At 47.6% G+C, this 24,207-nt stretch overlaps 1 protein-coding gene across 3 annotated transcripts in view; it reads left to right on the top strand.

Moving 5' to 3' along the window:
• The window catches only part of MAP7D3 (MAP7 domain containing 3), a 39,261-nt gene that overhangs the window by 5,023 nt on the left and 10,031 nt on the right, over nucleotides 1-24,207 (top strand). The window contains exons 2-13 of one of the 3 annotated variants that reach the window (XM_032227521.1): nucleotides 3,380-3,475; nucleotides 4,727-4,807; nucleotides 6,214-6,377; nucleotides 9,030-9,141; nucleotides 10,017-10,037; nucleotides 11,515-11,616; nucleotides 12,679-12,777; nucleotides 13,962-14,051; nucleotides 15,745-15,858; nucleotides 17,501-17,613; nucleotides 18,183-18,313; nucleotides 20,608-20,834. In XM_032227521.1, the coding sequence (XP_032083412.1) occupies nucleotides 3,380-3,475; nucleotides 4,727-4,807; nucleotides 6,214-6,377; nucleotides 9,030-9,141; nucleotides 10,017-10,037; nucleotides 11,515-11,616; nucleotides 12,679-12,777; nucleotides 13,962-14,051; nucleotides 15,745-15,858; nucleotides 17,501-17,613; nucleotides 18,183-18,313; nucleotides 20,608-20,834 (1,350 nt within the window). The remainder of the gene's footprint in view (nucleotides 1-3,379; nucleotides 3,476-4,726; nucleotides 4,808-6,213; nucleotides 6,378-9,029; nucleotides 9,142-10,016; nucleotides 10,038-11,514; nucleotides 11,617-12,678; nucleotides 12,778-13,961; nucleotides 14,052-15,744; nucleotides 15,859-17,500; nucleotides 17,614-18,182; nucleotides 18,314-20,607; nucleotides 20,835-24,207) is intronic. The other 2 variants (XM_032227522.1, XM_032227523.1) reach the window with 2 other exon arrangements.

Here is a 24,207-nt window from a genome sequence, read left to right as displayed (position 1 = left end):
GTGTGTTGTCCTGCCATTGGGTTCTCAGCTTGTTTCACGGTTCCGTCGCCACGGGAACCAACACTCCCCATTTATCCGGGCTTGTGACCGGCTATGGTTTCCCATAGGCTGGGTTAGACTCTGGAAAGAGTGCAAAGAAGAGCAACAAAGAGGATTAGGGGACTGGAGGCTAAAACATACGAAGAACGGTTGCAGGAACTGGGCATGACTAGTCTAGTGAAGAGAAGGATTAGGGGAGACATGATAGCAGTCTTCCAATATCTCAGGGGTTTCCACAAAGAAGAGGGAGCCAAGCTATTCTCCAAGGCACCTCAGGGTAGAACAAGAAGCAGTGGGTGGAAACTAATCAAGGAGAGAAGCAACTTAGAACTGAGGAGAAACTTCCTGACAAGTTAGAATAATTAACCAGTGGAACAACTTGGCCTCCAGAAGTTTAAATGCTCCAACACTGGATGTTTTTAAGAAGAGACTGAGCAACCATTTGTCTGAAATGGTGTAGGGTTTCTTGCTTAAGCAGGGGGTTGGACTAGAAGACCTCCAAGGTCCCTTTCAACTCTTCTGTTCTGTTCTATTCATCATTCTTAAAGAAGCAGCACAAAAAATGAAACCGCAATCATGGTTTGAGCTGTAACCTTATATTGCCTGAGCAGAGTATGGAGGAAACCACTGGAGGAAACTAGCTTATCAAAAAAACAAGAGGATCAGAGGTTAAAATGCATCCTACATAATAGAAGCATTATTGAGTGTCTCTTGGGAGCGATGGGAGTTGCGGCTGCAGAGCGGACGGGTGTCGGTTGTGATATGCAGTGCTGGGCTCTATTGTCACAGGGTTTTTTGAGTTGGGTTGGAGCCAGGCACATTCAGCAGTGGTGTGCCTGGGCACTGGAGAACAAATCTCACTTCAGAAAAAAAGGTTTCGGTGGGTTTTCCTACACGTGGGGGGGAGAGGAAAGCAGCCCACTTCCACATCCTGAGCCCCGGGAAGTAAAATAAAGTGAGAGGATGAGGAAAAAGAAGGCGGGAGCCCGAACACAGGAAGCGAATATTGCATCTCAGGGACACAACTAAGAAATAAAAATCCCCGTGGCTTTGTCCTTGGTGTAACTTGAGCATCGGCACATTTAGCAGGGAGAGATTTATTTGATTGGTACCCTTAGCACCCCCTCCCCTTAATTCAATTTCAATTTTAATGGATTTGTATGCCGCCCAATCCCGAAGGACTCTGGGCGGCTTACATAAAAACAGTTTAAAAAATATTAAAAGAATTTAAAATGCAAGACAAAACAAATTTTAAAAAAAGACACAACATATACTCGATCTTAATGGGGCTGAAGCTCAATCAAAGATCAACAGCCCCAGGCCTGCCGGAACAGCCAGGTCTTAACAGACTTTCGGAAGGCCGAGAGAGTGGGGAGGGTCCGGATCTCAGGGGGTAGATCGTTCCAAAGGGCCGGGGCAGCTACAGAGAAGGCTCTCCCCCAAGGAGCCGCCACACGGCATTGTGTAGCCGACGGCACCCGGAGAAGGCCCACCCTGTGAGATCTTATTGGGCGCTGGGAGGTATGTGGCAGGAGGTGGTCACGGAGATATCCAGGTCCTAAGCCATGTAGGGCTTTAAAGGTGATAACCAGCACCTTGAAGCGTGTTCGGAGACCGATAGGGAGCCAGTGCAGCTCACGGAGGATAGGTGTAACGTGGGTGTATCTAGGTACACCCAGCATCACTCGCGCGGCTGCATTCTGGACCCGTTGTAGTCTCCAAACACTTTTCAAGGGCAGCCCCATGTAGAGCGCGTTAACAGTAGTCGAGCCTTGAGGTGACGAGGGCGTGAGTGACCTTTTGGAGTGCCTCCCGGTCCAGGTAGGGCCGCGACTGGTGCACCAGGCGAACCTGGGCAAAAGCTCCCCTGGTCACAGCCGACAAATGATGTTCACAATATTGTGGCTGTAGATTGGACTGAGAATGGCCAGCCCCAAATCACCCAGTGAGGTTCCAGCAATTCTTTGCAGTTCATGTTACGAATTAAAACGTAAAAGGTTGCCGTGTGATTTCTCTTTTAAGTTCAGAGGGCTGAGACTTGGCATTTCAGTACTGGCGCTTTGTAAAAAAATTTGCAATCAAAACACATGAAATGACCATGAGTGGCTACCAGGCACTTCGCAAGACACTCTTTATCGGATACGCATCGTGAGCCTTTTGTTTAAAAACGTGACACGAATAGACGTGTTTCGATATTGTGACCCGAAATAATGCGGACTCTTTGCAGACTTGGAAGGAAGTTTTGCGAGCAAGGTTTATTTTATTTCCGTCTCTTGAAACAAGCCATATTGTCTTAGTGGGTACCTTTGTATTCTCTCCTGCCCTCCACAAAGGAACTTGGTATGAAAATACAAGCTGTTTTACTTCCCCTCTCTTTTGTTTTAACAGAGGTTTAATGAATTTCCTCCTCTGGACAAAGCCAGATCTGGAAAGGGAATTCACTTAAAACAATGCCGTCCAGCCTTGGGAACTTAAGACCTGTGGATTTCAACTCCCAGAATTCCCCAGCCAGCTATAGCTGGCTGGGGAATTTTGGGAGTTGAAATCCACACGTCGTGGAAGTTTTCCATGGTTGGACACCCCTGATTTAAAGCTCTCAAGTCGCTTGGCAAATGTGAACATCCAGGAAAAACAGCAACCCAACTGCGGTTATCTGCTCCGTGTTGCGTCCTGGATCCTCAAAATGTCAAACAGGGATTTTCCCACCACTCTGCTTGCAAATTTCCCTTGTCCATTAATGCCACCCCTTTTAATGGATTGAAACTTGTAATTTAATCTCCCCGTGTGGTACAGCTGTTTTATGTTTCGACTATACTACTGGGAGTGGAAGTTGGAACACTTGATTTGAAATGGGAATCTTAAAAACAAATGGAGCGTGAACTCAGTTCATTGCTCTTCCTAATTTCATACAGCGGGCCTTTTTTTTTTTTGAGTGTGGTCCACTTAACACAAGGTTTTTAATCCTGAATGCTTGGGTACATAATACAACACAAATGTGGGATTTGTGGCCAACTCCCCAAAAGAGAATTGTATGCTTTTCTTCCTGGTGACTTAGGAATGAAAAAGGTATAAATGTCGTGAATATATATATTGTGATACAGTCGGTGTTTCCAGAACTGCTGTTTGAATGAAGCCAAGGTGTTATGAGATTTGTCTTAAGCGTTTGATCAAGATTGATTCGGAAGGCTAGCCACGGTTCAGAGACGGTGGAATTACTGGCCACAAACTCTGGATTTGGAGAGAGTTTCCTGTACAGAAATTTAAGATTTGGGTAGTGTAATCCAAACAACGGTTGTGTGTATGATGGGTTTGTTTCAGCCAGTCGTATTTTTCTTAACAGTTGCTGCGGCCCAAGCATTAGCCGAAGAAAGAAGGAACCAAGGAGGGGTTAGCACTGTTTCACTCCAGGCCCCAATTAGCACAAAAGCAAAACCAGGTAAAAAAAAATAAATCACAGTGTTTTTCGTTTGACTATTCTATATTTTGCCTTTTGGTACTGTCCATGGGGTTTGGCTGTGAAGGCTGAGCACCAAAGAATGGAGGCCTTTGAACTCTGGCGCTGGAGGAGACTCCTGCGAGTCCCTTGGACTGCAAGGCCATCCAACTGGTCAGTCCTAGAGGACATCAACCCTGACTGCTCTTTAGAAGGCCAGATCCTGAAGAGGAAACTCAAAGACTTTGTTCCACTTAAGGAGAAAGAAGGACTCTCTGGAGAAGAGCCTCATGCTGGGAACGATGGAGGGCAAAAGAAGAAGGGGACGCCAGAGAAGGAGGTGGCTGGATGGAGTCACCGAAGCAGCCTGCGTGAGCTTAAATGGACTCCAGAGGAGGGTAGAGGACAGGAAGGCCTGGAGGAATGTTGTCCGTGGGGTTGCTTTGGGCCGGACACCACGTCGCAACTAACAACAACATTCTGTATTTTGATCTTGGGGGCTGTTTTTTGCATGCAGCTCATATTTGCTCAAAATGTGCCGTTCTTATCTTTTTAAAAAAATAAGAAATTAGATGAATGAAAGTCTGCAGTGCCAGGCCAGCAAAAGCATCCCCTTGTCACCTGGGAAATAGTGATACTGGTGTGTGCCTCCTTTTAAGGACTCTAATAAAACCCCTTTGATTAATTTCCTGTGGATTTTGCTCAGTTACATCCAGCAAAGTCTTTCAAGGGAGGATTTACAGTCACAGACCTTATCTGGCTTGGAGAGCTGCCAGGCTGATATCTGCAAAATTTGGCAAGGAGTCTCGGAGAATCATGAACCAATGAAGCGAACAAATGGTCTCCTGCAAACTCCACTCCCTTTTCGCTCCTCTTTTATTTCCTTGGGGGGGGGGCATTCATCATCCACCTGTGGCCTTACTCCCAAGTTGACCCCTATTCTTTAGCTGCTCCCTTTGTTTGCCCATTCTGCGCATGCGCACACTGGGAACAGGCTGCAGCTGTTCTTCTGCCCCACTGATGTCTGACTCTGAAGGCAGCTGAGAACTGGCATACGTCCCTGGCCCCCTCTCTGCTCCGACACAGAGCCCTCATCAGAGCCTTCCCCGGACTCGAGGACTGGCCCAGGTTCATCCCCAACCTCCTCACTGTCCGGCTCTGCTGGCAGGCCACAACAGTGTGTGTTTTGTAGGAAAGGTTCCTCCAAATCCAATGTGCTAAACGTTTGATTTTTTCTTTTTTTCCCTTTCGCAGTGCTGGATGGTTCTCTCTTGAAGTCAGAAGAACGGCAAAGATTGGCTCGGGAACGTCGAGAAGAGCGGGAGAAACAGCATGGTATGAATGCAGCCAGGCGAGCTTCTTCTGCACGCGAAGCTTTTTAATACATGGCCACGTGATTGAAATTCAGACGCTTGGCAATTTGACTCGCGGTTCACTTAACAGTGTTCTGGGCTGCCAGAGGTCCGAACGTCTCATCCAAGGGTTTAATCCCCCTCCCCTGAAGGAGGATCGGTTTGTGAGATTCAGATCCAGACACTTTGGGTCCCTGCTGCTTCAGTCCTGCACCATTCCTCCCAGAACAACTGATTCCCTTCCTATTGCTCTGCAAAGAGAGGCACTTAGCAGGAGTTGAGGTTTTGGCTTGTAGCGAAAATGCATCCTTGGCGTAAAATGAGGCGCTTGCTGCTTCCTCTTTTCTCTGCTTTTCCTTGACCTCAAGCAGATAAGGTGGATTCTGGCAAGGCTTGGCTCCAGATGGAGATGGTTGAACATAACAAAATCTGATCAGTGTGATATTGTCTGTCTGTCTGTGTCTCTCTCTCACTGTCTCTCTCTGTCTGTCTTTATCTCTGTCTCTCTGCGTCTCTTTGTCTGTCTTTCTCTCTCTCTGTCTTTCTCTCTGTGTCTCTGTCTTTCTCTCTTTCTCTGTCTGTCTTTCTCTCTCTGTCTCTCTGTCTTTCTCTCTCTCTTTCTCTGTCTGTCTTTCTTTCTCTCTGTCTCTTTGTCTTTCTGTCTCTCTGTCTGTCTTTCTCTCTGTCTCTTTCTCTTTCTCTCTGTCTCTCTTTGTCTTTCTGTCTCTCTGTCTCTCTCTATCTTTCTCTCTCTGTCTGTCTTTCTCTCTGTCTCTTTGTCTCTCTGTCTCTTTGTCACTGTCTCTGTCTGTCTGTGTCTCTGTCTCTCTGTCTCTTTCTCTCTCTGTCTGTCTTTCTCTCTGTCTCTTTCTGTCTGTCTGTGTCTCTCTCGCTGTCTGTCTGTCTTTTTCTCACTGTCTCTCTCTCTGTCTTTCTCTCTGTCTGTCTTTCTGTCTCTCTCTGTCTCTTTCTGTCTGTCTGTGTCTCTCTCGCTGTCTGTCTGTCTCTTTTTCTCACTGTCTCTCTCTCTGTCTTTCTCTGTCTGTCTGTCTGTCTTTCTGTCTCTCTCTGTCTCTTTCTCTCTGTGTCTGTCTTTCTCTCTGTCTCTCCGTCTGTGTCTTTCTCTCTGTCTCTCTCTGTCTCTTTCTTTGTCTGTGTCTCTCACACTGTCTCTCTCTCTGTCTCTTTCTCTGTCTGTCTGTCTCTCTCTCACACTGTCTCTCTTTCTCTCTCTGTCTGTCTTTCTGTCTCTCTTTCTCTCTTTCTCTCTTTGTCTGTCTGTATTCTATAAAGCTCAGGTTTTTTTGCAATTGGCAGCATAACGCATCCCACCCCCTTTTTCTGGTTTCCCTGGTGTTTCACGTGTCTGTTCTCTTTGGTGACTTTCAGCTGCCAAAGAAACCCAGATCCTGGAGAAGGAGAAGAAAGCGAAGCTGCAGTACGAAAAGCAAATAGAAGAGAAGCAGAAACGGCTGAAGGAGCAGAAGCTGAAAGAGCAGCAGAGAAGGGCTGCGGTGGAGCAGAAGCGGAAACAGAAGATCGAAGAGGAAAAAGTAGCGTACAACTTCATGTCGGTGTTTCTAAGGGAGGGTCAGCGCTGGCCTTGAGCTCGTAGCTGGGACCAGGAATAAGTCCGTGGCCTCCCTGGTCCCTTCTGCATCTATATCGGTTTCACTGACAGATAGTCCTCAACTTACAAGAGTTCATTCAGTGACCACTCAAAGTTAGCAATGGTCCTGGGAAAAAAGTGACTTGCGACTATTGTTTCACCCTTACGACTGTTGTAGCATCCCTGGGGGTCACGTGATTTATATTCAGATTGCTTTGACGACTGACTCACATTTATGACGGTCGCCACGTCCCCAGAGTCACCGCGATCCCATCCTGATGAGCGAAGTCAAGGGGGAAGCCAGATTCACTTAATGACGGTGCTGGTTATTTTAACAACCGCGGCGATCTGCTTGACAAATATGGCAAGAAAATGGGGCAAAGCTCACTGAACGCATTTCTCACTTAACATGAATTTGGGGCTCACTTGTGGCCATAAGTTGAGGACTACCTGCATTCTGTGGTACGCAATGTTTGTGCAGCTTGCGAGGAAGCACTCTAAAGTCTTCCCCGGGTTGAGCCGTTCCGACTTCTGTGGCATTTCTGTGGCTGGTTTTTAACGGATCACTTTAATCCTTCAACGTGAGTGGTGCGGTGGCCTAGAGGTGGCGTTCTCGCCTCACAATCAAGAGGCTGTGAGTTCGATCCTAGGTAGAGGCTGATATTTCTCTCTCTCGACACGATGAGAATATATCATCTGCTGAACAAAGCTCCGCTCTGGCGACAGGGTAGGGCATCCGGCCAGTAAACACTCGGTTCCATTCAGTTGCCCCGACTCCACCCTGCAAGGGATTATGGGGTCGTTAAAAGGAGATGAATCATTCAACAAGAGTGTTTAGTGAGAGATAATATTAGGCAGTTTGTGGTTCTTGGTCATATTAGGTGATTAAAGGTTTCCATTGACATGACGACAAAAATGCAGTGGTGTGAGCAATTACCGTATTTTTTGGAGTATAAGATGCACCAAGGTTTTGAAGAGGCAAATTTAAAAAAAAAAAAAAAGTTTTTGCACTCTGCAGACCTCCCAAAAATAGCCCGTTTTTCACAAAAACGCCCCATGTGTGTGTTTTTTTAAAAGGGCATGAATAGCCTTTAGGAGGCTTGTAAATTGCTCAAAGGGGGGGGGGGCAAAAACGAGCAAAAAACACCCTATTTTTCGCTTATTTCTACCCTCCCCGGCCCCCAGGAGCACTCTGGAAGCCCCCTAAAGGCTCTGAACGGCCATCTTGTTGAAGTGGGCAGGGTTTCGTGAGGCCAAAAATGCTGTATTCAGTGTATAAGACGCACCTAGATATTCAGCCTCTTTTCTGAGGGAAAAAGGTGCGTCTTATACTCCAAAAAATACAGTATTTGCCTGGCCTAAGGAAGATTTGCAAGCAGATTTGAAAGAGGGAGTCCTCCGCCAGCCGTTGAGAAATTTCCTGTGTGTTATCATATTTGACTTGCATCAAGGCTTACAAACCATACTTTCTTTCCTCTGCCAATCTGTGGAATTTCCTAAAAACTTGGTGGTTGAAAATTTCTCTGTGAACTGTTTTCAACTAGGGGCACAGAAGGGAGTCCTGAAAACGTGGAAATCCATCTCATTTGTGACTGAATTAGCCAAATGCTTTTTCCCAACTACATCAGATTTTTGTATCAGAGTCTTGCGATTTAGGTAAAGGTAAAGGTTCCCCTTGCACATATGTCCTAGTTGTTCCTGGCTCTAGAGGGTGGTGCTCATCTCCGTTTCAAAGCCCAAGAGCCAGCGCTGTCCGAAGACGTCTCTGTGGTCATGTGACCGGCATGACTAAACACCGAAGGCGCACGGACGCTGTTCCCTTCCCAACAATGGTGGCTCCTATTTTTCTACTTGCATTTTTTACCTGCTTTCGAACTGCTAGGTTGGCAGAAGCTGGGATAAGTCGTGGGAGCTCACTCCATTACGCGGCGCTAGGGATTCCAACGGCCAACCTTTTATCGTCAAGCTCAGCGTCTTAGCCACTGAGCCACCACGTCCCTATTGAGCCACCCTTGCAATTTAGCCTTCCTTTGAATAGAACCAATTCTGAATCATTTAAGAATTCTAGACAAGTTTGCATTTGGAAGTAAAATTCCCCCCCCAATTCACCTTCTAGTAATAAACTTGCCAGGGTGAGGAGAATAAATTGATATATGGAAACATCGTACGGTACTAAGGTGAGAAATTACGCCAGCGTTTCTCAAGCTTGGCCGTTTTAAGATATTTGGACTTCCAACTCCCAGCATGACCAGCTGGGGAATTCTGGGAGTTGAAGTCCAAGCATCTTGGCTAAGCTTGAAAAACACTGAACTACAGAAAGCACAGAAGTGGTTTTGCTAATCTGACAAGCCCGCCTGCCCCCCAACAGCTGAACCTGTGCATCTTAGCGCAAATCTTGTTTATCGCCAAGATTACGGCTAATCGGAGTCTCTGGTCTTCAGCTGGTCTTGCTTTCTAATTAGTGACATAAAGTCCTGTAAAAGCTGGTGAATAATCAGTTCCTGGGGGAAGTGGGGGGGGGGACATAACGGTCTGCTTTCCCGCAGGCAAGCCATAAGTTCTCGCAAACTAATCCCCCAGACGGTTTGATCTGTAGGTGCATTACGAAGCGGTGGTCCATCGAACGTTGGCACGCAGCCAGCGGTTGGATTCGCGACAGAAACGGTGGTCGTGGAGCGGGTCGGTGACAGACACCAGCGGGAAGGCAGGTGGGTTCCCTAGGACTCCGGGATGTCTTATCTGGAATGCTCTAGGATGGTGACCTTACCATGTTTTGAGAATGCCAGGTTGGGAAATTGTGGGGTCCCCGATGCTCTCTGAGGCTGATTATTTTCTGGCGGACGTTTCCTGACCCAACTAGGTAACATCATCGATGCTGGAAAGGAGTGGGATTTGTAGGGAGGAGGAAGAGGATTGTGGGGTCCCTGATGCTCTCTGAGGTTGATTATTTTCTGGCAGACATTTCACTACCAAACTAGGCAACATCATCAATGCTAGAAGGGGGTGGGATTTGCAAACGAGCATTGATGGTGCTGGACCACGAAACGTCGGCAAGCAAACCAAGCTCAGAGAATACCAAGGATCTTTCACCTCGAGCTCCAAATATTATCCTCTTCTCTCGGGGTGGGGAATGCTGAGACAGAGACTTCGGTCTTGGCACCCTGGCTGGAATCGAATTCAATCTTACACAGTCAACCCCTCTGGAATAACAGATGCCTTTTAAAAGCCAGGAGAATCCGCTTCCCTCCGGTCGCTAAGCATTTTAAGACAACCGAAGGGCCCCCATATCTATCTATCTATCTATCTATCTATCTATCTATCTATCTATCTATCTATCTATCTATCTCTCTCTCTCTCTCTCTCTCTCTCTCTCTCTCACTCTCTCTCTCTCTCTCTCTGCCTTTCTCTATTTTCTCTCCTTTCTTTCTCTCCTTTCTTTCTCTCTCTCTCTCTCCATCTGTCTCTCTCTCTCTCTCCATCTCTCTGTCTGTCTCTGTCTCTCTCTGTCTCTGTCTCTCTCTCTCTCTTTGAAGAGAGCTGTGATAAATTTGTGACATGCGCCTATCCCTTTTCTCTTCCACAGAAGCCCCCGCTGTAGCTGAAGGTGGGTCCCCTTGGAACAATCTGCCTGCTTGCCTGCTTTCTACCTTCATTAACCTAAACACCCCCTCCCTCTCAAAGGCATCCTTTGATTTGAGGATTTTGGAAGGGGCCATTTTGGAAGAAACTTGCTGCTGCTGCTATCACTATTCTCAAAGCAAAACTGCTCTGCTGCAATGCTCAGGTGTTCAGTTTGCCCCAGAGCTGTGATGGCAAACCTGTGGCATGCAGAAGGCATGTGTGCTGTCGCCAGCTTCTCTTCTGGTTGCTCGGCTGCTCTTCCGCGGGCGACGGACGGCCAAGAAACGGCTGGAAAACGGCCCCACAAATGCCCAAAAAACAGGCATAACAACCAGCTGGTTTTCGTGTTTCCGATGCTCTGGTGCGCACGAAGACCAGCGGGCCGGTGGCACATACGTTCCAGTTTGAGCACTCAGTGCCGGAAAGGTTTGCCATCACTGCCCCGGAGGTATTCTGGGAATCTAAGCTGCCTGTGTCGAGGGCTGGTTTAATCCACGGGTGTATTTGTCTTTACATTTTTCTGCACGGCGTTTTGTTTAGAATTCCTGCTGCCTTTGTGCTGTGAAGCTTGTTAACCTCTTTACCTGTCCTAAAAAGACACCTCTGAAAAATTTTAAAGGACAATTTTATACAAATGGGCACGCCCTTCCGTTCTTTTGATAATCAGGCAATCTAGTTTTCCCAAGAAAAAATTTCTTCTTTTCTACTGTGTTTCCCCCAAAATAAGACAGGGTCTTATTTTCTTTTGACACCCCACCCCAAAATAAGCGCTTGGCCTTATTCTCGGGGAGGTCTTACTATTTAGGAGGTGGGGAGTGTGGTCACCTTCATGGCTGCTGCTCTGTTGCAATATTTTCAGGGGAGGTCTTATTTTGGGGGGAACAGGATATCCTTTCTCTATAAACTCTAGTCCAAGACTGGGAAAACTTAATGCTTCTCTCGTAGATCCTAATTAACACAGATCCAGGTGATCCCAAGGGGAAAAAATTCACAGTAGCAGCCAGTTGCAAGCGTAAGCTGTTTGCCAAACACCCAAATCGCGCTCGCAGTGCAACAGTCATAAGCACGAGCACAAATCGTGAAGCGCTTTCCCTGAGGCTGCCGTAACTTTGAACCGACGTTAAGCAAAGAATCATAAGTCAAGGACTACCAGTAATGCTCGTGGACAAGTGATTGTCTAAAATCCCCTGAAAAACACCTGGGTTTACTTGCCACTGATCTAGTCCGTGATTTCTGCTAGGAACATTGAACAAAATGTTGTTAAGTAGGAGAGACTTCCGTGGGTTAAATGTCACCTGGAACATTCCTCACAACTTTAAGACATTCAGATGCGTCATTGTATCTGTCGGTCTCCATGTCTGTCTGTCTGTCGTCTACCCATGCACCCATCTGTCCGTCTTGCCTGCCTCCTGGCCAAGAAAGTTTTATCAGAATGCTAAAACAATCATTTGTTCCTTCAGCCAGCAAGCGCTCTGCATCAGCACTCAACCTCAAACAGCCCGAAACGCCTCTCCACAAGCGCCTCTCCTCCTCGGCAGCGCTTCTCAATTCTCCCAGCGTAGGTAAGGAGCAGACTCCCAGGACCCACCACCCTTTCTTCCAAGCCACGGGATCTCCTCAAAAGTTACCCTTCGAATCACTCCTGCCCCTTTCTATGAAACCTCACACACACACACACACACCCAATGGCTCATGGTGCTGCCTCAAATCTTTGAGCGAGCACAAGCTTTTCACGGGCCCAATGGGTTTGCCTCATCTAAACCTCGGAATTAATAGCAATAGCAGTTAGACTTATATACCGCTTCATAGGGCTTTCAGCCCTCTCTTAAGCGGTTTACAGAGTCAGCATATCGCCCCACCACAGTCTGGGTCCTCATTTCACCCACCTCGGAAGGATGGAAGGCTGAGTCAACCTTGAGCCGGTGAGATTTGAACCGCTGAACTGCAGATAACGGTCAGCTGAAGTGGCCTGCAGTACTGCACCCTAACCACTGCGCCACCTCGGCTCTTATTAACTGCGATCCGGATTAATTAAACGGAATTCAGCTTCTGCATTTCTCTGGCGCCCAGCCCAGCTTAAAAATTGTTCAAAATTTTCCTTAGATCTCCATTTGGTTTCCTCTTAATTTATATTAATTTATTTTTAAATTAAGGCCTGGTTGTAATACGGTAGCCTGCATTTGGGCCTGGTGGTCTCCTCCCTCCAGCTATGGGGTCACCAGGACTCTGAATTCCCATTGAGCAGAGGGATTAACGTCTTTCTGTCTTAAAGAATCTCCTTCATTGATAACTGCCCAGGGGGTGGGTTGTGGCTGCCATTACTACCGGTTCGGCCGCCGAAAAAATTTGCCTGTGCGCATTTGCACTTAAAACGATCTGCGCATGTGCACAACATTTTAAAAAAGGAATAAAAATGACATTATTTTCAATGAAGGTTGTTCCGTGCATGTGCAGAATATAAAATCACGATGGTGCTCGCGAGGGTAGAACCGGTACAGTCACGCGTCCGCCGGAGTTACTACCCATTCAGCCAAACCGGACCGAATGGGTAGGAACCTCCCTCTGATACTGCCCGATGGATGTTTGCCAAGCTAACAATTCCATATATATATATTTCCTTGCAGGCGCAGCTAAAAGGAGCTCTTCCCTAAACAGGCTGAATAACAAAGGATCTCTGAGTTCGGAGCAAGGACTACTCAACGCTTCACAAGCAGAGCAGAAAGGTGCAGCAGACGAGAAGTTTGAGAATCGTTTCATTTGTCTTATTGTATTTTTCGGAGTATAAGGCGCACCTTTTTCCCCCTCAAAAAAGAGGGTGGAAATCTGGGTGCCTCTTATACACCGAATACAGCATTTTTGGCCTACCAAAACCCCACCCCCTTCACCAAAATGGCCGTGCAGAGGGCTTGGGAGGCTTGCAAAGTGCTCCTGGGAGCTGGGGAGGTGGAAAAGGAACAAAGAAGAGGCCGTTTTTGGCCCCCAGGAGCACTTTGCAAGCCTCCCAAACCCTCTGCCCGGCCATTTTGGTGAAGGGGGTGGGGTTTTTGGTAGGCCCATTTTTGCAACAATACTCAATTTAAACAACTCCCCGTGGAGATTCGAACCCTCACCACCCTCCAGGCCTTCCGCAAGGCCCTTAAAATCTGGCTGTTCCGACAGGCCTGGGACTAAAGAGCTGTTGCCCCCATCTCGAATGGTATGACTGTTGTGTGTTTTAAATTATGCATTGTTATGTTTCATTTTTTAATTTTTTGTCTGTATCCCCCTTTCCTGGTTGAGTTGTGAGCCGCCCTGAGTCCCCTTCGGGGGAAAAGGGCAGCATATAAATGAAATAAACTGAACTGAACTTAGCAAAAAGAAATTTGGGACTGTAATTTTGGTCATAAGGATTTCATGTACTGTAAAACCGTTGATTTAAATTAGCCCTTATTCCCCCTTGATACCCTGTTTCCCCGAAATTAAGACCTCCCCAGATAATAAGCCCAATCGGGCTTTTGAGCGCATTCGCTAAAAAAAGACCTCCCCGAAAATAAGCCCTCCCCCCCAAAAAAAAATTGAGACGCAGCAGCCACAAGGTGACCATGCTCGCTGCCTCCTGCACCTCAAAAATAATAAGACCTCCCCCGAAAATAAGGCCAAGCACTTATTTTAGGGGTCAAAAGAAAATAAGACCCTGTCTTATTTTCGGGAAAACATGGTACTTGAGGATAACTGATCCACAAAGTTAAATATTGGGTGTATTTCTTCCAAATTTATAGTTGGCGAGCCAAACAAATGTGGTGTTAGCTGGGATTGTTGCTGTCCTTCAGTCTGATAAACGATGTTTTTGATGATCTCCATAAATTGTGTATATCTTAAGTCATCCTGAGCGCAGCTTGAAAATAATCTGTGTGTTTTTGGGTTCTAGGAGAACCGGAGAAGAAACGGAGTTCATCGTTGAGCAGAATGAGCAATAAACTTCCCGAAATAGAAAACGTACAGAAAGAAGAAAAAGCAGGTAGCTAAGATTTGACTCGGTTAGCAATTTCAAAAAAATCGTTGCAAACTGCCCTTGTTGTTCATGAATCTCACAAGAGTTGGGAGGGACCGTGTAGGTCATCTAGTCCAACCCCCCCCCCCCCCCCCAAGAAGGAGACCCTACACCATTTCTGACATGAGGGCAGTCCAGTCTCTTCTTGAAAGCTTCCAGGGATGAAGCTCCCCACAACTTCTGAAGGCAACTTCTGTTCCATGGGTTGATGGTTCTCCCTGTCAGAAAATATCTCATTTCTAGGTTGAATCTCTCCTCGGTCAGTTTCTGTCCATTATTTCTTTGTCTGGCCTCTGGGTGCTTTTGAAAATAGGTTTCTTGTGTGAGTGACAGAGAGAGAGAGAGAGAGGAAGAGAGACAAAGGAAGAGAAAGCAAGTGGAAGAGAGAGATAGAGAAAGAGGTCGAGAGGGTGAAAAAGAGAGTGGAAGAGAGAGAGAAAGAGTGGAAGAGAAAGAGAAGAGGGCGAGAAAGTGGAAGAGGAAAGAAAGAAAGAAAGAAAGAAAGAAAGAAAGAAAGAAAGAAAAAGCTTTTATAGAAAGCCCACATCTCAAATTGTACAGCTAGCCCAGATCAAACCCACTGATTCCCACTACCTGCCTGCATTGCTTCCTTCATGATTCTTGGGGGGGCAGCCTGCATGGACCCTCCAACAATTGACCCCCTCCTGCCTATTGGACAATACTTGGCACTGCCTTTTAATTCTCTCCCCCCCCCCCTTTTTTTTTTTTAATTCCTTCTTAATAAAGACCTTGTGCCTCGTAGGCAGCTCTTGGCAAGGATGCTGTTCTTTGCAGCATTTTAATTTTACTTGTTTTAATCCAACCTTTATTCTTTTTTTTAATATACTTTTTTATTTTCCATTTTCATAACATACAATCACATGTATACTATTACATAGTCAATATCCTATTGTATTAAGTAGTAATTACATCAGTTCCTCTTGTCATCAACACCCAGAAAGATAAAAACCCATTATTAGCTCTTTTGCTCTCCATACACCTCTTTCTTCTACCTCTCTCCTACCTCCTTTCTTCCCTCCATCATCCTTTCCTACTCTACTTCCCCTTCCTTTCTCCTTCTCCTCTCTCTTCATTCCACTCCTCCTTATCCTCCTCATCTTCCCCCCTTACCCTCTCTCCTATCTCTCTCTTCCTATCTTTCTTCTCTCCTCTGTTTCCCACTCTTCCTCTCATTGGTGTATTTCAGCTTCTGAGCAAACCACCTTTATTATTTCGATAAACAACTCAGCAAATGCATCCAGTACTCTTTCCTCCTCCTGTTTGCCCCACAACGACAACCTTGTGAGGTAGATTGGAGAGAGAGAGAGAGAGAGGGACCAGGTTAGTCTCTTGGTTTCGAGAAATCAGAAGTCTGGTTGTGCCTTTCCTGACTAACGGGGCAAGTTGTTAAGGCGCTATCTGACTTCTGATTTTGGCAAGGGCCTGTAGGCCTCAGCAGGCTGGTCTTAGCTCTGGAATTTGACTCCCCTTTTTATTGATTTGCCAAACCTGTGTATACCCACAAGTGTCTCGTGCCAAGACGGGTCCTAAGCCTTCTCCATGGTGTGGACGGCCTTCCACCCGAAAGTGTTTCTCCTCCTCCCTCACTCTCCTTGGAGACTCCTCGTTGACGCCTCCTCCGTTGCTTCCCGTCCCGCAGCTCGCCGTTTGGCCGAGAACACTTCCGTCAGCCGCCTGCTCACCCCCACCCAGGCCTCTCTAGCCAGGAGTAAGAGCGCAGCCACCTTGTCTGCTGAGGGCAAAGATCCCGCAGGTAACAGCCCGGAGCCATCCAGCATGGCAGGGCTGCTGGGTAGTTTAGGAGCACAACCAGACATGTTCCCTGTTTCTCCCCGAAAATAAGACCTCCCCGGATAATACCGTATTTTTTCGGAGAATAAGACGCACCCTTTTTCCCTCAAAAAAGAGGCTGAAAATCTGGGTGCGTCTTATACACTGAATGCAGCATTTTTGGCCTCACGAAACCCCTCCCCCTTTCACGGAATTACAATCGGGCTTTTGAATGCATGCGCTAGAATAAGCCCTCCCTGAAAATATGGCAACACAGCAGCAGCCATCAGGTGACCACGCTCGCCGCCTCCTGCACCTCAAAAATAATAAGACCTCCCCAAAAATAAGGCCAAGTGCTTATTTTGGGGTGTCAAAACGGGATCCTGTCTTATTTTCGGGGAAACGGGGTATAATAGATCTACTGATCTATTCTAACCTTGCCTTGTTGGATGTTTTCTAACCAGTAGAATGGGGAAGAAATCAGTTCTGCCAATCACACTACCACCCCTCCCCCATATAACAAATCTCCTGAATTTCCCCATTAGGGGCTTTGAAGATGGGGGGGGCAGGGGTCTGCTCTCTACCCGGAGTTTGGGGTCCCGGGAAATGCCTTCAGGAGCAGCCAACTTGAAATACTTCTTTGCATGTGCCTGTAAAGACTTTTAACCCAAGCGTGGTAACTCGAGCGATTTCGTGGCCTGTCACTGAGCCTCTGCATCTCTCTGGGGCAGGTAATGGGAGCTCAGTCCGTTACACGGCGCTAGGGACCCGAACCGCTGAACTGCCGACCTTTCCGAGCGACAAGCTCAGCGTCTTAGCCACTGAGTTCAAATCGGCAGTTCGAATCCCTAGCGCCACATAACGGAGTGAGCTCCCCGTTCCTCGTCCCAGCTTCTGCCGACCTAGCAGTTCGAAAGCAGGTAAAAAATGCAAGTAGAAAAATAGGGACCCCCTTGGGTGGGAAGGGAAGAGCATTCCGTGCGCCTTCGGCGTTGAGTCATGCCGGCCACATGACCACGGAGACGTCTTCGGACAGCGCTGGCTCTTCGGCTGTGAAACGGAGATGAGCATCACCCCTTGGAGTCGAGAGAACAACTAACACATGTGCGAGGGGAATCTTTACCTTTATGGCCTTTATCAGCTTCTTGACTTGATGGATTCTGTGGGGTCCTTGTTGCTCTTTGAACTTCGCAGTTTAGGCATTTCATGACCCAACTGGGTAACGTCATCAGCGCAAGAAGGGAGCAGGGTTTGTGGAGTGGAGGAGGAGAAGAGGAAGAGGAGCAGGACTGTGTGGTCCTCGGTGCTCTCGCGAGTTTGGTGGTTTTCTTGCAGACGTCTCGTGACCTAACTAAGTAACATTATCAGTGCTAGAAGGGATGGGGGTTCTAGCACTGATGATGTTACCTAGTTCGGTCATGAAACATCTGCAAGAAAACCACCACTCCTCCTCCTCTGCACACTCCACTCCACTCCCTTCTAGCACTGATGATGTTACCTAGTTGGGTTATGAAAAAAAAAACAACCCACCAAACTCGAAAAAGAGCACCAAGGACTCCCCAGCTCAACCCTGAACTGCAAATATCCTTGGCTGTTGATCGATTCTCCCCTCTGTCCTCATTCAGCTTCCGTCAGCTCCCCAGCCCACCTCCCCAAAGTGCCATTACGTAGCCGCAGCACAGACCGGTTGAAGGGAGCGGCTTCCTCCTCCGAACACGCCCCGTCGGAATCCACACAGGTAAGCCTTTGAGTAAGACCCAGCTGCGGGTTTCAGCTTCGGGGATAGCACCAGCAGGAGACCCACGGATAACGGAGCCTCCCCTCCCAATTCTTTTGATAGGATGGCTTCAGTTACTCTCCACGCCCCACGCCCCCCCTGCTTTTGCAACGTAGCAGTTGTAGTGGTGAGAAATAAGGGTACAATTAAAGTATTTGAAGGGGTGTCTTGCTGGTAACATTTTTTGGCATTGACGTGGTGGCTCGAACGATGACCATCGCAGGGGCTTAAAAAGCCACATTCTACCTTTTTGGAAGCCAAGATTCGCCGACGATCCTCCCGTTTCTGACCAGCTTTTCTGTAATTCAGTGTATTTTTTTCAGATAGTCCAGAACTGGTATCTCCCCTTCGCCTCCCTATAAATGTGAATTAAAAGAGCTGGGCCCCATTTTTCACCATGTCAGATGAGAAGGAGATTTTCCCTACCCGGCAGAGTAGAATTTATTCTAGCTGAAGCTTTGCAGTATCTCTTTCAAGAGAAAACCAGTGATGTGACAGTATATATATCTCTCTCTCTCTTCTTTTCCAAGAAACCTGAGCCAGCCAAGCAGCCCCCGTCTTCCACAGGGAGGAGAGCGCCTTCCCCGTCTCTGCCTGGCTCCAGGCGCTCCATCTCACCCGGGAACGTGGGGAAGCTCCCTCCGTCTCCAGCAACAATAAGGTTTCTATCCCATTCAGAATCTCTGCTTTCCCTCTATTGTGCTTGGGGTAAAACCAGTCAGTCAGTCGGAATAGAGCTGGAAGGGACCTTGGAGGTCTTCTAGTCCAGCCCCTGCTCAGGCAGGAGACCCTAGAACATTTCATCCATCCATCCATCAGTCAGAATAGAGCTGGAAGGGACCTTGGAGGTCTTCTAGTCCAGCCCCTGCTCAAGCAGGAGACCCTACATCATTTCACTCCATCCATCCATCCATCAGAATAGAGCTGGAAGAGACCTTGGAGGTCTTGTAGTCCAGCCCCTGCTCAAGCAGGAGACCCTACATCATTTTACTCTATCCATCAGTCAGAATAGAGCTGGAAGGGACCTTGGAGATCTTCTAGTCCAGCCCCTGCTCAAGCAGGAGACCCTAGAACATTTCAATCCGTCCATCCATCAGAATAGAGCTGGAAGGGACCTTGGAGGTCTTGTAGTCCAGCCCCTGCTCAAGCAGGAGACCCTACATCATTTTACTCTATCCATCAGTCAGAATAGAGCTGGAAGGGACCTTGGAGATCTTCTAGTCCAGCCCCTGCTCAAGCAGGAGACCCTAGAACATTTCAATCCGTCCATCCATCAGAATAGAGCTGGAAGGGACCTTGGAGGTCTTCAAGTCCAGTCCCTGCTCAAGCAGGAGACCCTACATCATTTCAGACAAATGGCTGTCCGTTCTCTTCTTGAAGACCTCCAGTGATAAAGCATCTAAAACCTCTGAAGGCAGCATGTTTCACTGGTCAATGGTCCCCACTGCCAGGAGGTTTCTCCTTAATTCTTGCACCCCTCGGCCCTACTGAGGAACCCCAAGAGATTTTCAAGAAACCCATTGTTTTTCCTCTCGGTTTCATGGTTCTCTCCATAAAGACAGAGGTCCATGGAGATTCTCCGCCATCCAGGTACCGGTTGTCCCAAAGGTGCTTTTTCAGGAGGCGGCTGTGGATTTCCTGATTTTTACTTTGAAGGACATTTGGCTTCTTATCGTTCTTCAGCTCCAAAAGGATGGTGGGCAATGGAAGGATCTACATTCCTTGCAGACAGCTGGTTATTTGCCAGCCTTTTAGAGAGTCCTTGAGGCCACTTGGAGGTTTATCTCAAGATCACCTGAGTATGGAGCCTTGTTGGAACCGTTGAAAGGAGTGTGTTGTAGACTGTTGGGTCTTTCAACGGTTCCAAGAAGCTCCACACCCATTTGCACCACTCAGGTGATCTTGAGATAAACCTCCAAGCATCCTCAACGACCCTCTAAAAGGATGCAAACGACCAGTTGTCTGCAAGGAATATAAATCCTTCCATTCCCCACCATCCTTTCAGAGTTGAAGAAGAAGCTCCTTGGATGAGAAGCAAAACACCTTCAGAGAAAACCAGCAAGTCCAATTGAAAAAGCATCTTTGAGACTCCAAGCGGCCTCAACGACCCTCTAAAAGGCTGCAAATGACCAACTGTCTGCAAGGATTTAGATTTAGATTAGATTTTACTTTATTTGTATGCCACCCTTTTCCCTGGGGGGACTCAGGGCGGCTCACAATTCAAGGGAAGGGAGGAATAGACAAGTTACAAACATGAAGACAATACACCGTTAAAAAGCACAACAGTCATACCATTCGAGTGGGGTTGAAGTCTTTAGCCCCAGGCCTGTCGGAACAGCCAGGTTTTAAGGGCTATGCGGAAGGTCTGGAGGGTGGTGAGGGTACGAATCTCCACGGGGAGTTCGTTCCAGAGGGTCGGAGCAGCCACCGAGAAGGCTCTCCTCCGGGTAGTTGCCAGTCGACATTGGCCGGCTGATGGAATTCGGAGGAGGCCTAATCTATGGGATCTTATTGGTCTAGTGGAGGCAATTGGCAGTAGGCGGTCTCTCAAGTACCCAGATCCAATACCATGAAGGGCTTTGTAGGTGACAACTAGCACCTTGAAGCGTACCCGGAGATCAACAGGCAGCCAGTGCAGCTCGCGGAGGATAGGTGTTACGTGGGTGAAACGAGGTGCACCCACGATCACTCGCGCGGCTGCATTCTGGACTAGCTGAAGTCGCCGAATACTCTTCAAGGGCTGCCCCATGTAGAGCACGTTGCAGTACTCCAGCCTAGAGGTCACAAGGGCACGAGTATAAATCCTTCCATTCCCCACCCTCCAGTCAGAGCTGAAGAAGCTTCTTGGATGAGAAGCGAAATGTCTTCAAAGAAAAAAGGGTCAAGCATTAGGTCAACACATTCTTTGGCCTTTGAAGCCCCTTCTAATCGCTCCCTCTCTTTCTCTCTCGGCAGACGCAGGCCGCAGCAATCTTCCACAAATGTCTCACGGCAGCGGCCATCCTCACCCATGGCGGTCCCTAAACCGGCCCCGATTCAGCGCCCACCCCTCACCCTGAACGTCCTCGGCGTCACCAAAAAGAAGAGCGAGGTGGAGAGCAGTGCGGCTCCCCAGGAGCAGGAAACCACCGGGCTCCCCTCGGAGAAAGAATCGCCCGCCGGACTGCCTAAAACCAAAGAAGGTAAAGAGGAAAAAAATCTTAATTGAGGAAAAAAAGTGACATGAACGTTTTAATTTTTATACACCGTTTTATATTTTGATGGTTTGCCGTACGTTCGCTCTTTGAGGGGTGGTTTAGAAGTGTGAAATGTAAAACAAGTTAAGTAAATATCCGTTTATATTTAAGGCTGAGCCAGCCAGCCCCCGTCATCACCATTGCTGAATCTGTCTCGGTACCGGTCTGTTTCCCAAGTTGCGCTCAATACCGGATTTTTCAGAGTATAAGACACACACCCCCCCCTTGAGGCAGTCAAGATCAAACTCCAGACAGCGGGCAGAATTCTCCTGCAATCCTGCATTCTGACCACTGCGCCACCACGGCTCTGGTTAACTTAACAACTGCAGGGATTCACGTAACCCTTGCAGCCAACAAGGATGTAAAACATGACAAAACTCACCTAACAAACGCCCGACGCGACGACAGTTTTGGGCTCAGTTTTGGTCGTTAAGCCGAGGACTAACTGTATCGCTTTAAGCAGGCCCCGGGATCCCTTCCTGGCTTGCTGGCTCCCGCTCGTCCTCCCCCTTAGCACTCGTAGGTCCAGCTAGCACCGTAGAGTGAGCTACGGCCCCTGGCTTCAGCCCCGCCCCATGTTTTCCTTTGCAGAGCCAGCGGCCTCCTTCACCTTCCTTCCTGAGTTGCCACCTCACGTCTTCAGTCCCTCGTCTCCTGACACGCCATCTTTCCGCACGCAGGATTTCCCGACGGCCTCCTCTTTCGGCAGAAGGATGCTATTCGGCTACGATCCCATCTCGCGCCTGGGAGGCTCCTCTCACTCCCTGAGCGGCGCCAACCCCAGCCCTTCCCGGGCTGACTTCCCGGGCCAGGGGGACTCCCCCTGCATCTTCCCGCCGTGCGTTCCCAGCCCGCCGAACATGGAGGGAGCCGTGTCTGCCAAGGGTTTCCCACCGCATTTTGTGTTTGGGGCCTGCAGGCGCAGCGACGCAGGCGGGCTCAGCCCCGTGCAATGCATGAGCTTCCCGTGCCCACGCCGGCCCGCCACGACCTACCGGCTTACCCCTCCATCTCCTTTCTGCCGGAGGAGCTCAGTCCACCGACCCATGACGGTGGCCACCGACCCTTATGTCCTGAATAAGCTGCTGCACACTTTCCAGACCATGCGCTGTAGCGTGGACAACATCTTCCAGGAGCTCAGGGTGGTAAACACTCACCTGGCCAGCCTCTCCGACCACTTTGGGGCGCTGCCCAGCCCTGGCTACTCTTCCCAGAACGAGCAGGACGATTCGGATTAAGCCGAGCAAAGTCTTAGCTCCTTGCCCAGTTCAGGCTCAAATTTAGGTCCAGGGTAAATCGTTCTGCTTTGAAAGCAGAATCTTCAGAGCGGGATTTTCCCCCACCTGTTCCCCTGTCCTCGGCCCACAGCTTCACCCCAGAGCTACAGGTGACAAAGGAACATTTCACCCATCCCCTTCATACATGCCCTTTTCTTCCCCTGCCGAAAACGAGGTAGGGGGAAAGACCTAGCTAGGAGGGACACCTCCCTATTTATATATTTATCTATTGATTTATTTATTGGAGCACCTCCTCTTTTTTTGCAATAAATGGTCTCTTGCAATATAATAGAGCAGTCATTTTTTATTTTAAAGATAAACCGACAAGGGCATATATATATAAATATTAAACACCTCCGGGTAATCTTTATTTATCTCAAGGGAAATCTGCAGAATCGAGAAGCGTTTTAGTCCTGGTGAGGACATTTGTACATTCTACCGAACGATTAACCTGTGGCTTTTTAATTTGTGTGCGTATGTGTTTGCATGTGTCCTTGGGCGTGTTACTCGTATTCAGGGTCCAGGAACAAAAAGAGCTGCACACGAAACAGTATTTGTTGTTTCAAAGAGCCGAGGTGGCGCAGTGGGTAGAGTGCAGTACTGCAGGCCACTTCAGCTGACTGCTATCTGCAGTTCAGAGGTTCAAATCTCACCGGCTCAAGGTTGACTCAGCCTTCCATCCTTCCGGGGTGGGTGAAATGAGGACCCGGATTGTTGTTGGGGGCGATATGCTGACTCTGTAAACCGCTTAGAGAGGGCTGAAAGCCCTATGAAGCAGTATATAAGTCGAACTGCTATTGCTATGCTATTGCTATTGCTATTGTAAAGAATGGATGAATGGGGGAGGTCTTTATTTTTTTTAAATAGATTTTCATTGGTTTTTTCCCATCCATAACAACTTTCAATCATCGCATTTACATTGCTGTGTCATCAGAGTGGGGAGGTCTTTCCTTGAGGATGTGGAATTGGATTTATTTATTGCCAAGGAGAGAAAGAACCTGGTTTAGGGAGGGCCGGCTGGGGAATTCTGGCGGTTCAAGTCCACCAGACGTACAAGTTGCCAAGGTTGGACACCCCTGGTTTAGATCGATTAAAAAGGGGAGATAATTGAAGAAGAATGGGAAATCGGTGGCCAGAAGAAAAAGCTGACCAAATCAGTCAGGCCAAATGTCTTATTTTCCTCTGGATTGTTTTGTGATTCAGGAAGCCATGGGGCCTCCTTGCCCCAACATAAAACAGAGTTTACGGGATTACAGCGAGGAGTCTTTGGTGGTCTCTGGGGTGAATGCTTTTCTTTTTTTTCTTTTTAATAGTTTTTATTGAACATTTTCAGGTTTAAAAACCACCAAAAAAAAAAGAAAACAAAAATAAGCAAAAACATGAGAAATAGAAAAACAGATACAAAACAGATAAAAATGCAACTTGACAATATAATATAATTTTACTGTACCAGCAAGTATATTCTGCTTTTGTAGTTTACTAGTCAATTATTGCCTTATTCTAATACTAAAATAATAATTATACCGTAGTATAATAGTATAATGCATATAATCAGGTTTTACATACATTTTTCTTCATAATATATGGGTGGTTTTCTTGCAGACGTTTCATGACCCAGCTAGGTAACATCATCAGTGCTAGCCGTTAGGAATATAATCTAACGGTTGGGTTGGCAATATATAAATCACGTAACAATGTTGTACCTGTTTCTTTAAATCATACTGTAAAATGTGATTGCTGTTTTTCCTCAATCGGCCATAAGAGGGAGCCAGAACGACTGTTAGCTCTCTGTTGCGTTAGATGCTGGACTGATCTGATCTGATCTGAGTGTTTTTGGAAGCTGGCTATTAGAAAGTGCCGTGAGCTATTGTAAGTTTTGCAACTGTACCGGACTGATTATATGGATACTGGACTATGTTATTTGGATTATCCCTTAACTGAAAGACATTGATGACTAACTGTCTTACCCATGTATGACTTGGACTGTTTGCTGGAATGGGGTTTGCTGTCCGTTTAGATATTCTGGGGTGGGTGTGGCCGGT

This window comes from Thamnophis elegans, chromosome 12 (assembly GCF_009769535.1).
Source record: "Thamnophis elegans isolate rThaEle1 chromosome 12, rThaEle1.pri, whole genome shotgun sequence".
In the NCBI taxonomy this organism is placed as follows: domain Eukaryota; kingdom Metazoa; phylum Chordata; class Lepidosauria; order Squamata; family Colubridae; genus Thamnophis; species Thamnophis elegans.
The sequence above is the reverse complement of the archived record's forward strand: the minus strand, read 5'-3'. Positions and strand labels throughout refer to the sequence as shown.